Source organism: Orcinus orca, chromosome 14 (genome assembly GCF_937001465.1).
Source record: "Orcinus orca chromosome 14, mOrcOrc1.1, whole genome shotgun sequence".
Taxonomy (NCBI): Eukaryota; Metazoa; Chordata; class Mammalia; order Artiodactyla; family Delphinidae; genus Orcinus; species Orcinus orca.
The window spans coordinates 44,927,411-44,944,342 of NC_064572.1; the positions used below are offsets into that span (position 1 = coordinate 44,927,411).

At 36.9% G+C, this 16,932-nt stretch overlaps 1 protein-coding gene across 5 annotated transcripts in view; it reads right to left on the bottom strand.

The window, feature by feature from the left end:
* PARG (poly(ADP-ribose) glycohydrolase) overlaps window positions 1-16,932 on the bottom strand; it is a 111,065-nt gene that overhangs the window by 37,918 nt on the left and 56,215 nt on the right. For all 5 annotated transcript variants that reach the window (XM_049697386.1, XM_049697388.1, XM_049697385.1 and 2 more), the window contains 3 exons: window positions 9,493-9,572; window positions 4,901-4,961; window positions 60-135 (listed from right to left, as the gene is read on the bottom strand). In XM_049697386.1, the coding sequence (XP_049553343.1) occupies window positions 60-135; window positions 4,901-4,961; window positions 9,493-9,572 (217 nt within the window). The remainder of the gene's footprint in view (window positions 1-59; window positions 136-4,900; window positions 4,962-9,492; window positions 9,573-16,932) is intronic.

Consider the following 16,932-nt stretch of genomic DNA (forward strand, 5'->3'; position numbering starts at 1 on the left):
AGCTTGACAAGAGACAGTCGTCCCTTCCCCCCATGCCCCCACTGCTGTAATTCTCCTACCTGTAGCATGCCTTGACCATTTCCTTCTATGGTTCCTTCGTAAGTGACATGCAATCGAGTCAGGAGTTTTTCACATCTAGGATTTAAAAAGATATTTCCTTATTTATTTTTTTAATGGTAAGTATTGCACTACAGAAAAGTCTGAAAATACAGATTAACTATAAAAGAAAAATTGAAACTATTCCAAATCTCAAAAGTGAGAAACAGATGCTTATTTACTCAACATTCTTGGGATAGTCTCCCCAAATTTTTCTTATTCAAATATATAAATACAAATATTTAAATTAAAATGGGACAACATACTGTTTTGAAAATTGTTTTGCCCCTACAAAGTATCAGTTTCTCCTCTTTTTTTAAAATATTTTTATACAATTTTTAAAGGTTACTTTCCATTTACAGTTATTACAAAATATGGGCTACATTCCCCATGTTGTACAATACATCCTTGAGCCTATATAACACCCAACAGTGTGTACCTCCCACTGCTCCACACCCACCACCACCGGTAACCACTCATTTGTTCCCTGTATCTGTGAGTATCCTTCTTGTTATACCCAGTAGTTTGTTGTACTTTTTAGATTCCACATGTAAGTGATATCATACAGTCTTTCTCTGACTTCTTTCACTTAGCATAATGCCCTCCCAGTCCATCCATGTTGATGTAAATGGCAAAATTTTGTTCTTTTTTATGGCCGAGTAGTATTCCACTGTACATATATACCACATCTTCTTTATCCATTCACCTGTTGATGGACACTTAGGTTGCTTCCATATCTTGGCAACTATAAATAATGCTGCTAAGAACATTGGAGTGCATGTATCTTTTCGAATTATTTTTCAGATATATGCCCAGGAGTGGAATTACTGGGTCATATGGTCATTCTATTTTCAGTTTTTTGAGAAACCTCCATACTGTTTTCCATAGTGGCTGCACCAGTTTAAGTTTCTCCTCTTTAAAAGTTGAAAAACTTCTCAAAATATTTTTAAAAATTAAGATCTATGAAATTTTATTATTATGCTAGAGTTGGCAACCTAAGGAAAAATATAGAAAAATTTTACAAAAAATTATATATGATTCTCAGAGGGGCTCTATTTTCACTAGTTTGGAAACCGTATATGTGTGTGGGGTGTCTTGATGAAAATACATGCTACAGAAATCCTGATCTATGGTATTTTTAAATTAATAAAATTGATAGGTAAGTCTAGTACCTGTAAGTCACAATTATTTTCTTTCCTTTTCATAAACCATGGTCACTGAGGTGTTTATGGGGTTCAGATAAACCACCCCCAAATTTGGCATCTTGGCATAGTGAATATTTTAAGCTGAAGAAGTTTGAGAAAATGGCAGAAGCAGAAAGGTCACTCTGACCTCCTCCCCCTCTCCCCCTTCTTACCTGAAACAAGCCATAAAACCCTCACATGAGGGACCCTACCTATACCTGGAGGAAAGGAGCATTATTATCTCTGAAGACAAAAAGATGCCAAGAAGAATTCCAACAACCAGAACTTGCTGTTTCCCCCAGTTTACTTCAATCACCTCATACTCTTTTACATATCATATTCCTCGTCTATTCTTCATCAAACCTAGCATAAAAGTACATAGATCTGTTTCTTTGGGTCTTCATTTCCTCATAAAGGCTCCTGTATCATGCAAAACTTATATAAAATAAATTTTTATGCTTTTCTCCTGTTAATCTTAGTTTAATTTTCATACCCGCCAGGGACCCTAAGAGGATTGAGGAAAAACTTTTTCCTGCCCTACAGTGTTTACCTGCTTAAATCATATTAAAAAAAAATTCCTTTTTATTAATAGCAGTTGATGATGACATTTTTTCCTTAGATTTTTTTCTCCTGATTAATTACTGAATAAAAATAAATAAATTATAATAGAATGTAACAGATAGTAAACCCCTAACTTATACAGAGTGGCATGAATTTTTGGAGGGAGGGGAATTATATATTTTTTAAAACAATTATATTAAAAAAAAATTTAGCTGGGAAGCACTATTTATTTATTGGGATTTGCTTTTATCCTGGTATCAATGAGTCCAAATACATTACTGGTAAAGCTCCAGTCCAACAGACTGACCTTACTCAGAAGGTAAAATAATTCAGTACAGATTCTGTTCTCAAAGCTTCATTTGTATTAACTTATTTAATCTTCACAACATCCCTATTACTATCTCCTTTTACAGATGGGAAAAAAAAGCACAAAAAGCATTTAAGTAACCTGTCCAAGACTAGTAAATGAAGCAACAAAGATTTGAACCCAGAAAGCCTAAGGTAATGGTTCAAGCTCTTAACCAGTAAGCTATGCTTTTAGAAAAATTACTTTCTAAATCTCTTGGAGAAAGTTAGTACCATAAGTTTGATTTTTTTAACTTCCCTTTTTTGCAGCATCCTACTTTCCTAGCTATTTTATTCCAGAGGAGACTACCTGTGAGGATACTATTGAGAAGATAAAGAAGCATGATCCAGAAGTCTCATCTGCTGTCAACTATTCTCTGTGACTGTAGTTGTCACCTTATAGTACACTTCTCAAAATTAGGAAATTGCTAGAAACTATTTTTTTAAAATAAGCATCCTCCAACTTCCTAATAGGTTTCCCCTTCTGGCCCTAGCAAATTCTTCATACCACTGCCCCAGGAATCAAAGACAGATTATTCTGGTTCTCTGTGATTAACTAAGCCTGGCTAAGGTATTTATTGATAGTCACAGGGTTAACTATAATGCCAGAATCCTGAAACTCAGAAAAGCCTCTAATTTCCTGGCACCCATTTAGTCCCTTACTCTTGGGAATACCAACAATCCTCATCTCTTCTTCATCCTCTCTCTTTAAGTGAACACATGTTTCTGGTTCTGTGGAATCTGGGAGATGGATTTTAATTGCATTCTGCAACTCACTTAAGAAGCAGCTAAAACAAAAAAGAGATCAATGAAATTTAAAAAAAAAGTATGAAAAGTTTCAAGTTAAATTCTGCCTATTTAGGTTAAGTGGAATATCTAGATCTTATTTAAAGAGCAAAATTATCTTACTGACACAGCAGCCTCACCAATCTCTGCATTTTGACCTATCCCTTCTCTCCCAGATGGTGTACAAATAGGTGTCCTTTCACATTAGTGCCAAATGAATGCCAGATGCAGAGTAGAGATCCTGAGCTGAATTAAAAACAATCCCTCTGAATGATCTATAAAATCTACACAAAAGCAACATGAACAAAAACATCTGTGTTCCTATTAGAGACTAATAGAAGAGCTAAGAAAAGCAACCTTCTGTACTCTAATCTGGGCAGATAACACAGCAGATTGTTACTTTAGTTCTAGGCACCATATTTTAAGAGGGACCAATGGCCTAGGATACATCAACAGCTGAGTTAAAGGGTTTACAATCCATATTATATGTGAAACAAAAGAAATGAGTACTTTAGTATGGACCTGTGTGTATTGTTAGAGGTGGGGGTGGATCAAGAAAGCATTAAAATACATGAAGGAGGGTCAGATCTTAAAGAAAATTAGTTTTATTGATTGTAGTTCCAGAAGGAAGAACAAGGAATGGGATTTGGCGGGGTGGGGAGATTTTTGGAAGACAGACTTTTTTTAGTAAATGAAAGTATTAGACAATAACACAAGCAGCCAACAGTGGGATAGACTGCGGCCAAACAGTGAATTTCCCATCACCAGGGCTGCCTAGTCTCCATCTGTTATAGGTATTACAGAGCTGATTACTTTTAGTAGGCAGCTGGACCAGATGACTTCCTGGGGTCCCTTTAATTTCTAATATACCATGATTCTGAAATGCTGTACATGTTTCTCTTCCTTTCTGACTCAATTTTGTTCTTGTTTTTGTCTTTCTTTTGGTTGCTTAATCTTTTATCCACTTCCCTCTGCTAATAATCATCTCAGCCATGGAGTCAGCCTCCTAAAGTGAGTTTGTTTTTCCTCCACCTCACAAATAAACATCTTTGATGGATGAAAACACAGGAAAGCCATCTAAGCATATGTGCTTTCTCAAGTTAATTCCTTTAAGAGTGAGTCCCTTTCATCACTAATTCTAAACAAAACAATTACAAACTACGATAAAAATTATTAGAAAGTGAAAACGAAGAGGCACTGATTAACATGAATGCACATCCAAAATATGCATTTAGCATGTTTAATCATGTCGTCACATGCACTGAAACAGTAGATACATTCTTCTCTAAGTGCTTTGGGAATTTGTTCCAGGTTAGAAAATGTGTTGACTATTTCAAGGCACTAAAGGAACTTACATATCTGAATAAACTCAGATTGCTTATTATTCTCCTCAGTATTTGCAGGTAAATAAGAAAAAACCCTAGTAAATTAGCAACTTCCACAAAATTGCCAATAGTACATGTTGACAACCAAACTTCAAAACTCTTGTCACTCAGACAAATACTAAGTAACTACGATTTACATTTTAGTTTAGTAAAAATAAAACTTCCTAAGCTTGTCCTCCAGAAAGAAAAGCAATAAAATACAAACATTAACCATAAAACCAAGGGTAAGGAGGAACATTAAATATTGGTGTTTAATGTTAGTGTCTTCACCCAGAAAACTCCTAATTCTAAATAGGACTTTGTTTCAGAAGATAAAACTAAGGCAAAAGAGTAGAAGTGAAAGGGCTGCAGACTTTGATTCAAAAGGCATGACCTTTCTAACAATGAGAGCTATCAATTGATCATTTTAAGAAGAAATTCCCTGGTACTAGGGCAATTAGGAGGTTGGGAAACCATCTTTTCAGGGGCTGTAAAATACAATCGTCTCATGGTGAAAGAGTCCTTCCAATTCTAAGATTCCAGGATTATTTACATTATTATTACCTTTCCCACTCTGGAAAATCTTCAAGACTCTGTCTCGTAAATGTCACCAACCCAGTAGGTTCTACAAAAGCAATAAAAGAGAAACACACCCAAAATAAGTATTGAGTTTGAAAAGATTATATATATTCAGTAAAAGAATGGGTCTAACACTGGCTGTAAAGCTAATCAGGAAAAACCAAGCCTGGTACTGGAATACAACAGAAGATTGATTTAAAATAATATTATCCTTACAATAGGAATTCTTTCTACAAAATAGTAAATAAGCCCTCCCTAAGACACAAAACTATACAGAAAACAGCACGACAGTAGGATTTGCATGCTGGTACTTTTTGGTTAAGTTTTCCAAACTGAACATACTTTTAAAAAATCCTTGGTGGGGGGGCTTCCCTGGTGGCGCAGTGGTTGAGAGTCCGCCTGCTGATGCAGGGGACACGGGTTCGTGCCCCGGTCCAGGAAGATCCCACATGCCGTGGAGCGGCTAGGCCCGTGAGCCATGGCCACTGAGCCTGTGCATCCGGAGCCTGTGCTCCGCAACGGGAGAGGCCACAACAGTGAGAGGCCCGCGTATCGCAAAAAAAAAAAAAAAAAAAAATCCTTGGGGGAAAAAAGGATGCACAATGGATATAGCTTATACAACAAAGACAAACTAACTTTTAATTTGTAAACTCCTCAAAAAAAAAAAGCCTTAACTCTACACCTAAAGACTGGTAAATGTATACACATTTATGTGTTTTATAATAAAATAATATGTCTAAGATTAAAAAAGAAAATTGCTGGCATGTCCTTTGAGGTTGACACAGCTAAACCCAGGGCTTAGATGATATGCAAGTGCTCTATTTAAAGGCACCTTTGCCAGAAGGAGGAATTACTGTATTCTAAGAGGTTAGAGAAGAATGATGACATAGTTTTCAAGGAGCAATAGATATGAGAGGATCAAAATGCAGTAAATTTTAGAGGATCAGATCCTTTTTTGTTAGATTTACTTTTTTTTTTTTTAAATAGTGGCAAAAGCAAAAAATAAATCATCTGGCCAAAAGAAATTTGTTTGATTCAAATCAAAGAACAAACTAAAAAGGCCAGGCCATTTCTGTTTTCTTCTGTTTTAAAAAAAAAATGCTCTTAAGCAGAGAGAACTATGTCAGGAACTATTAGTGATAATGGTGGAAGAGTCCCAGTGAAAGCTTGGCAATCATTTCATTCCTTCGGATGATTCCACATTTCTCTGCTCTCAGTCACAAGCAGCAACAATCCAAAAATCATATGGAGTAGTTACAGTAGAAAACAGAATTTTGTTAACGTGAGTTACAAAATATTCTTTAGATGTCTAACTTTCTTTAAGACAAATGGATAGCATAGTTAAAATTCACAAGTCAAATAATTCAAACACTAGAGAAGCAATTCTATTAATAGGAAACTAATGTCTGTGTCATCATTCAATAATTTAGCAGAAAAGTAAGAACATTAAATGTCTCTCATATATACTAGGAGAGACCAAGAGAAATTAAAAAATGAAAATTTCTGGCAAAGCAAGAGAAAAGGATGAAGAACATGGCTCTTTAGATATAATTAGTAACAAAAAAAAAACCCTTGAGAACATGCCTACTACCTTTCTTCCATAGAAAGGCACCTTTCACACCAGAATAGGTTATTTTGGTTAATCAAATATTTCCTTTAATAAAATCACAATATATACTGTATATGAGTCATCACTTTTTTGTTTTAAGATCATCCAAATTTTTTTTTAATCTTTTATTTTTTTTAATTTTTTCACCACACCGTACAGCATGTGGGATCTTAGTTCCCTGACTAGGGATTGAACCCACACCCCCTGCATTGGAAGTGCAGAGTCTTAACCACTGGACCGCCAGGGAAGTCCCAAGCCATCACTTTTTAAATATTCCATTTATAAGATAGTTTTATCTAAAATTATATTGAAAATAATTCAGAAAGCTCTTTAAAATCTTTCAGTCTCAAGAGCCTCACTACAAATATAAAATATATACTGACATCCTTGAAAAGGTGGTCCTGATGAAATTATATTTTATCAATTCTAAAAAGAGTATTTTTCACGTATTAAGTTTCTGAAACTAGGACATATCTCACATAGTCAAAGGTATCTAGCCATTGCTATTGGTCTGCATTAAAGCTGAATTTTTCCAGAGAAGATATGCATCTGCTTCTACCATCATCTGGGGCCACCACCAACCTGAAATCAGTCTGAATTAAATCTTCCGTTGCAGGCTTCTGTGGATCACACTGGTAATATGACTTCAGACCTCAGACTTGTGGCTTGTGGTTCAAATTCTCAGGGAAGATTTTTTGGGCGCCCTCTCTACCTAGGTTGACACTTGCAGTTTCTTTGTTGTCCCCTTTCTGCATGGCCAAGTTAATTTCTCACTTATTCTTAGACTAAGGGTACAGACCTCTGGTATACCAGCTTTGTAAGAGCTATCTCCTACAACTCCCCATCCTGAGTGTTTTTTCCTTTGTAGTGGTACCTAACATAATGAAACTTCTTACCATATATCATGTCCTAGAGTTGATGAAATATGGTACTTTAAATAGGTTTCTATAGTTTCTATTCAGTAGACTCTAGAACATTCTATAGAAAGTAATTATTAAATTGAAAACCTCTTTTATTCTATTTAGTATTTCCTCCTTAAGCCTGTAGCTTTATATCCTAAAAACCTATAGTATGTCTTACTATATTTCTACAAAGAACCAAATTACCATGTACAGTGAAAAAGTCAGAAAATAAAACGTCTAATTACAATTTATTTTTTCAGCCTAATTCCCAATACTTATGATGATTTAGGGACTTCCCTGGTGGTCCAGTGGTTAAGACTCCGTGCTCCCAATGCAGGGGCCCAGTGTTCGATGCTGGTCAGGGAACTAGATCCCGCATGCTGCAACTAAAGATCCTGCATGCCACAACTAAAGATCTCACATGCCACAACCAAAGATCCTGCATGCCATAACCAAAGACCCCACGTGCTGCAACTAAAGACCCAGAGCAGCCAAATAAATAAATATTAAAAAAAAATAGTATGATGAAAAAATAAATAAATAAATAAAAAATATGTATGATGATTTATAAATTTCTAGTTGAAAAAACAAAATTTTAGCTTCTTCTCTCAAAGTGTTTAAAATCCTAAAATTTGGAAAGGCAAGCTGGCTTTTAGAGCAGACATGCAGGATTTGACTTCAGGGACACAAAAGTAAACCCTGAATTACTTAGAAACAGTAATGGAATTCATTCTATTTAGATTTAGAATAGCAAAATATATACTCATCTTTCTAACAAATTAGTACAAATTCTAATTAGGTTTCATGTCTCATAAGCCCCAGTGAGCATTCTCTTTCCTTACTATTTCATTCAGTACAGAGCACAAAACAAAAAATGATAAGCTAAGAAATAACTCCCTGCATGCTGCAACAAAGATCCACGTGCCACAACTAAGACCTGACGCAGCCAAATAAGCAAACAAAAAAAACAAAACAGGAAAAAAAAATAACCCTCTATCAAAAGAAGCCTATGAATTTTCCCCTTAAATTATCAAAATCCTGATTATTGATTTCTTTCCCCCAAATTTGTACAATGTCCAATAGCAATACATTCAAAAGGAAAAGAATGCCAAGTACACTAGGATGTGAGATTACTTACTAAGGGAAAGATATGAGAAAAATGACCTTAAAATAATTCAGTGATGTATTTTAAGACAATCCCACAACTTGGACAACCAGAACTGAAAAGAACTCATTTCACTTGACCTGTTCTACTTAGCAAAAGCAAACTTTTGAGATGTTCTGGCTTCCTTTATAATTACTTTGCAGGAAAGGCTACCCATGATAATAGCTAACATTTATTAAGCATGTAACTTCTGATTTAGTATTTACAACTACCCAATGAGGTAAGTTATCATTATTCTTTTATTTTACAGATGAAGAAACTGAGGCTTAGAGATGTTAAGAAACTTGTCTGTGGGTCTGTGATCACCCAGCTCCTAGGATAAGGGTGGCAACACCCATCTAATATTAGCTGGTCACTACCAGCATTGGCTAGACATTTACCACTACTGCCTCAGGTGCTATGATTAGCCTCTGGGAAAAGAAGATGGCTGAGGTCCAACAGAGGAAGAAAGACATGTAAACTCTAAGTACAAACACTGTTTTATAAGAACTCTACAAAGGGCTGAAGGAGGCACAAAAGAGAGGGATGGGTAGGAAGGCAATGAATTGGTTAACCTCTGCAAATAAACTAATTGTAATAGTCAATGTTTCTTTAAATAAAGAATATCTAAAATGTATCTCCCAGTCAATATACTTTCTTTTGAAAGTATTTACTATTTTTATTCATGAACATCCATTAGCGTATGTTACGCTAGTCTAATTTCAGAGTATATAAAACCCATACACATTCATAGCACACATTTACATATACACAAAACAAATGCATAAAATCTAGATATTGAATTATTATTGTTTTAATGTGGTTTGGGGAGGAAAGTGTACTTTAAACACAAAATGTTTTTGACCTGTCTGAACTGTCCCCCTCAGTGACAAAAATTACGGTAAGAATGAAAGGAATGTACTTTTCTCTGTGACTCTTCTAAAGTAGCAGAAGAGTGTTTTAAGCTTCTCCGGTTTCCTTGATGAACGTCCTTCAAACAACCTGAAAGAGATGGAAAATAAAAGAGGGTAAGGATGATTCTAAATGCCTTAATGATTCATAGAAAACTAAATCTATACTGCTACCAAGTAATAAAAGAAGTAATTCTTCCAGAAGAAAATTCTGTAACGACAGAAAACTGGGAAACTGTTTGGATTCAAACAGAATCTGAAGAGGACTGAGACCAACTAGAACCAGGCTTCTTCAAAGTTGTTCATGTCAGATGGCACTCTCTAACAACCACGTTCCTCCAGTCTATCTTTCTGTGGGGCACCATCCGGTCCCCCAAAGTCAATTAGGCCAGTGAGTTAATGCTTGATCATGGCAAATACTATATATAATTCATAATATTACCAGGTAGTTAAATGATTGAACGAAAATGGTATCTGAAAAAAAATCCACATGACTGTTTGGGGGTGGGGTGCAGCTAGGATAACAACAAGCAGGTATGACAAGATACTGGCGGACTGACCAATCCTTGGTGATTAAACACGTATACCCTTCGTATGGTAACCAAAACAATGCCTACCCTAGGTCATCCAGTTTCCAGCAACCTGGACTTGCACTACTTAATTTAGTTTTCTTTGAAATGACATGGCATTGTTATTGGTAACACATAATGCAATTTATCCTGAGGAAAGAAAAGTAAGGCTTTGAAAGCATATGACCTCAGTAAGTAGTTCACCAAAAGATTTCTAACACAAAAGCATGCTTTCAGGCACAAGATCTAGCTTTACAAAGGTATTTAAAAATTGCAAAGAAATTCTATGGCTATAAACGATGAAGTATTAGTCATCTGCTTCTAGTCATATACTCTTGCTCTAAAACCAGAAACCCTTCAAGTAAAAGTCCACTTTAATAAGTGCCGAAATGGGTAAAATTTTTCATGATTAGAAAAACAAGCTTATGTAACTATGCAGAGAGGGAAAAGTTAATTCTATGAGAAAATCCTATTGAGCAAATGAAATGAATTAGGAAAAGGGAAGGAAATGTAGATTTCAAATGATCCTGTTTCCAATGATCTGAAATTCTTTATTCAGGGTCAATTTCTGAGAAAACAATTTACATGAATACTTATTTCCTGAAAAGAACGCTAAATGTCAGAAAGCATTTTAACGAAATCTGAAATCTAATTAATGTTTAAAAGTAGTTTGAGTGCCTGTGTGAAAATTTTTTCTCATCTAAAAGACTGTATTTTCTAAAATGTTTATAACAAATACTCTTAAAATCCAGCTGCCTGCTGAAAGAAAATCTTTGCAAACACAGGTTTCAGTTCAGTTTCTTCTGCAAAATGTCAGCCAGAATAGAGCTTGTTTAAATCAAAATGACAGTCAAAATGAAGAAGCCACTTGGCAGTTTAATTAAACATCCTGTATCAAATAAATATGATTTACCGAATGAATACCTTGGGATCCATTGCAAAATCCCTTTCTAGGTTTACTACTTAGTAGAGGGAATCAGGATAAATACAAAGGCAGCTATCACCTTTTTTTAGAGATGAACTGATGTACTTACTATACAACTCAATTAAGGGGAAAAAGTTCCTCTTCGTAGAGCTGTTGCATAATGAGTGAAAATGGCTATTGCCCTTAAGAAATAATTCCCCCAAATGTAAAAAGCATCCCTAGCTTCAGCATGTGATCATTTATTTATAAAATCACATAAAAGTTAACATATTTAATAACCATGATGGCAAATTATTAACCTTAGGAGACTCTTGGGACTGCATATTTATTACCTTAGCAATATGGACTTTCCTGGAAAGATTATATGTCTGTTATTATCACCCACTACAAATGAGCACTACTGTTTATTTTACAGGTCCAAATCTTATAGGTACAAATCAAGCAGAATCTCAATGCATTCTCTTTCTTCATTGCTCCAAGTCTAATTTCAAATCACTATGCAACCAAATACGCTTTCCATCTTCCTGATGGAGAAGTGTGTGTGGGGTGGCGTCTGGGACACAACAGGGGTAGAAAATAAGGCAAGATGAAGCAGGTTTAAAATCTTTGCATCAATTCTCAGATTTCGCTTTGTAAAATTTTAAAGTACCACGAATAGCCACCTAAATAAAATGAGTTATTCTGGTATGGAAGCAAGTGAAAATAACATAAAAACACAGGCAATCTGCATGAGAGAAAGCCACAAGAGTGATGTACTATCTGAAGGACAGCGTTTGGGGTGGTGGCAGAGGGAGGGGTGGTGGTGATGGGGAGATAGACAAAGAGACTGAGGACAGAGCCCGAGAAAGGAAGAGACAGAAAGATGGGGCTGACAAGACAGAGAGAAGAGAAAGAGACAGAAGTTGGGTTGAAGACAGAAGAGGGTATGAGAGACAGAAACTCGCAGAGAAAGACACGCAGAGAGACAAACAGAAAAAGACAGAGACTCAGAGAGAATGAGACCTTCTCATAATAATCAAGCACCATCCCAGTTTTTTTTTTAACTCCTCAACACCATTTTTTGTTGTTGTTGTTAATTTAGATTTTCAAGTCCTGGGTTTTTTGGTTTTTTTGCTGTGCTGCACGTGATGTGGGATCTGTTTCAAGACCATGGATCGAACCCGCACCCCCTGCAGTAGAAGCATGGAGTCTTAACCACTGGACTGCCAGGGAAATCCCTGGATCCCTGGGTATGTATATTTGAAGGCATATTTTGAGTCAGCAGGCGTGCATGTAAACATGCACATAAACTAGGCCATAATAACCCCTCCACACGTAGGGAAGACATTTTAGCATTTAACCAAATGATAATTACAGATTATTAAAGAAAATAAACAGAAAAAGCCAGTTAGGCAACCTCACTCTTGTTCTAAACAAAACTTTTATTTTCAAGGGAATAAGTCAATCAAGGGTCAGCTACTTATTAACTGGTGTTTTTCTTTCCATACATATAAAGAGAAACATAGTTTAATAAAATCTTTCCCTGAATGGAATATTGATAACATTACTAGAATTGGATTCTAGACACACACACATTCCCATGTGATTTCAAGTTAAGGATTAATCCTATTAGTATACAGTAAATCAAACCTAAAGCACTATAACCTCCACTTTAAAGTGGAAGCAAATGATAATCCGGAACCCAGCCAGAAAGTCATTCTTGGCTTTTCTGTGAAGCACTGTGCCATATGGCCCTGACAGCATTTTCAATCCACGGAAGAGACAGATGTAAAAGCCTCCTGGGCTGACCACTGCTGCAACCCACAATTAATCTCTGACCATCAGTTTCTAAGCAATCTCAGAAGCATCGATGCTAATCACATTGGAAGCCTTTATAAGAATGTTTAGGCCCTGAAAGGCAAGCAGGGGAAAAGGTCAGGGGAATTTAACATAACTAAGCAGGGCTGGAAGAACACAAGGATAAATAAAAAAGGGAAGACCTATTCAATTTATTGACATCAGCTTGCCACCACAAACTCTTACTATTTTTCTTATTCAATCAACTGGCTAGCCTTTGGAGACTAAATACACTCACACACACACACAACTCCTAACTGGCAGAAACTATAATCATAAACAGCAATTATGCAAAAAAGAAAACATGACAACAACAAAATGCTCCATAATCTGCTTACCAAATGGCTCATCAAATTAGGTAGTTGATCTTTCATAAGCCACACGAAAAAGGGGAACTACTGGTTGTTTTTCATTTCTGGAGTGCACGCAGAGCATTTTGCTCTTGAGAGGAAGTGAGACATAACAAAACAGCAATGAGTTTGAACAGAAGACAGTGTTCAAGTCCCACTTCTGCTACAAGTCATTTACTCTCACTGAACCTACTAGTATAGAAGCTTCCCAACTAGAAACTTCCAGAGATAGAAAATCAAAGTGAGCTGCCAATAGACAGCATCAATGATCGCAAATAGTTGCGGTTGTTGGCTGTTTTCGGGTTATGAAAACACATTCATCTCACTGAGAGACAAGTGCAGACATCCTGACTGTTGAGGATTCCCTAAAACAACTGTGGAAACTACCACAGGTTTCACCCGCCTTAATTAATTTTCAGTGTTCTGGTGACCAAAAGAACATCCATCAGCCAGGAAGACAAGAGCATGCCTGGTTTCAAATCTTCAACAGACTTACCTACTTAAACTCTTATTTGGTAAAAATGCTACCGGGATACTGCAAGCTTAAATCCCTCATGGTCATTCTGGACTGGAAATAATTCTTACAGATCAAGAATTATTTCTAGGGATAATTCTAATTTCTGACTACCTATGATGTAAAAAACTATTAATCTGATTCATTCAAAAAGAGGCTATAGGGCTTCCCTGGTGGTGCAGGGGTTAAGAATCCGCCTGCCAACACAGCAGACATGGGTTCGAACCCTGGTCCAGGAAGATCCCACATGCCACGGAACAACTAAGCCCGTGCTCCACAACTACTGAGCCTGTGCTCTAGAGCCCGTAAGCCACAACTACTGAGCCCATGTGCCACAACTACTGAAGCCCGTGTGCCTAGAGCCCATGCTGTGCAACAAGAGAAGCCACCGCAATGAGAAGCCTGCTCACCACAACAAAGAGTAGCCCCCGCTTGCCCCAGAGAACCAGAGAAAAAGCCTGCGCAAAGCAACGAAGACCCAACACAGCCAAAAATAGATAAATAAACAAAATTATTTATTTTTTTTAGAAGAGCCCACTGATATGATGCACCGAAAAGGACACAACATCAGTTCTCTGCTATTTCTGTCAAAAATTCAGTGACCTCACTCCATTTGTGAAAAAAATGTCAGTCAAACCTGACTGAAGAACATACTACAAAATAACTGAGGAGTAGTCTTCAAAAGTGTCAAAGTCATGAAAGAAAAGGAAAAATGAAATAACAGGGTAGAGGAGACTTAGAAAACTACAGTAGTCCCCCCTTACCTGTAGGAAATACAAGACTCCCCAGTGGCTGCCTGAAACCTTGGACAATATGGAACCCTATGTATACTATGTTTTTCCCTACAGATATATACCTAATGATAAAGTTTAATTTATAAATTAGGCACAGTAAGACATTAACAACAATAACTATAATAAAGTAGAACAATTATACTAATATACTGTAATACAAGTTATGTGAATGTGGTCTTTAGCTTTCAAAATATCCTATTGTACATATTTAATGCCTTTTCCATCTTAACTAAGCACTTATCACACACATTGGCCATAACTTGTGCAGTTTGAGGTGTAACAGCAAAACTACCATAAATTTCTTTTTCCTTCCTCTTAATTCCATGGACAGAAGCACTTTACAGCTTTTCTTTGTCATAGCCCAACTGCCATCATCACTACTCCTCTGCTTGGGGTCCATTATTAAGTAAAATAAGGGTTACTTGAACACAAGCACTGCGATGCCTCAATAGCTGATCTGATAACCAAGTCAGGCTACTAAGTGACTAACAGGTGGGATACGCTGGACAAAGGGATGATTCATGTCCTGGATGGGAAGCAGTGGGACGGTACAAGATTCCATCATGCTACTCAGAATGGTGTGCAATTTAAAACTTACGAATTGTTTGGAATTTTCCATTTAATATTTTCAGACTGTGGTTGACTGTAGGTAACTGAAACCATGGAAAGCGAGCCACAGATAAGAAGGGACTACTGTAGGGACTTTCCTGGTGGTGTAGTGGATAAGACTCCACGCTCCCAGTGCAGTGGGCCCAAGTTCACTCCCTGGTCAGGGAACTAGATCCCACATGCATGCCACAACTAAGAGTATGCATGCCACAACTAAGGAGCCCATATGCCACAACTAAGGAGACCATGTGCTGCAACTAAGGAGCCCGCCTGCTGCAACTAACACCCCACACAACCAAATAAATAAATAAATATAAAAATTTTTAAAAATAAATTAAATAAATGGTCTTTTAAAAAAAAGAGGGGACTACTGTAAACACAGTGTGGGATACTGGGAGGATTCTGGATCAGAAAAATACAGTACAAAAACTTTTGGAGGGCTTCCCTGGTGGCACAGTGGTTGAGAGTCCGCCTGCCGATGCAGGGGACATGGGTTCGTGCCCCGGTCCAGGAAGATCCCACATGCCGCGGATCGGCTAGGCCTGTGAGCCATGGCCGCTGAGCCTGCACGTCCGGAGCCTGTGCTCCACAACGGGAGAGGCCACAACAGTGAGAGGCCTGCCTACCGCAAAAAAACAAAACAAAACAAAAAAACCCAAAAAACTCTTGGAATTCAAATAAGGTCTGTAGTTCAGTTTACAGTATTATACCAATGTTGATTTCCTGGTTTTGATAACTTTACTATGGTTACAAAGTATGGTTACATAGTAATATTAACATAAGGGGAAGTTAAGGAGAGTTGTATTCGAGATCTCTCAGTACTATTTCTGCAACTTTTTTACACACCTAAAATTCATTAGAAATAAAGTTTTTAACGAGATAACATTAAAAAGGTAAACTAAAATAAGTGGCATTACCACACCAATCAACTTTGAACACAAAAACAAAACAGCAAACAGAACTCTGTCAACTTTGAGCAAAGTCATGTGACTTTGCTCCATCACTACATCTCCTTCTCTGTACCCTGTCCACACTGCCCCACCCCTCAGAGGCAGGAGATGGGGATTAGAGGGAGGTAATGGAGGAGGACATTACACACAGTCTACTGGGAAAGAGGAGCATATACTGGAACAATTTTCTGAAGGCCCGCTCCTGACATTAGGGGAAAAAAACCTCACATTTTACTCACAGATCCCATAAAGATAATTCTCAGGTGAAAAACAGAGATAGGGGGTGGAGGGGGGGGTTGGAGGGAGGAAAAAAACAATAATCATTTGCCAAGAAGATTTTACAATGTTTTTGTGTAAATGATGGAGAAAGTAATAATGTGGGAAAATGGTTAGAATCTAAAACTTTATCAACCTTCACAACACATTACTTTAATCAAATAAGTTAAACATTATTTTGTCTTCCTTTCAAAAAATATTAGATTAATAAATTAATCATGTCTATAAAAAGTCAAAGTCAACTTTCACTTTTGCTTTTTGTCTTAAGAACTGTATTTTCAAGTCTCATAAGACAGTCAGTCTCATGACTCTAAACTCACACTTTACAGAAAGGAGTACTCGTACTCACTCCAGCTTTAACATTATTTCAGCATACAAAGAATATAATGTACAACAAATGTTCTGTGACTAAATAATCACACGGAACAGGCATAAGGAATTCAGGGCACTTAGAGGAGGAGGACAACCTGACAGAGTGGAAAGAACATGTGCGTTGGAGTAAGACAGACCTGAGACTAAACTTCAGCTCTGTGACTTACTGGCTCCTGGACCCAAAGCAAGTTTTGTTAACCATGAACTTTAATTATCTTGCCTGCAAAATAGCAAAAATATCACTTAACTCACTGTA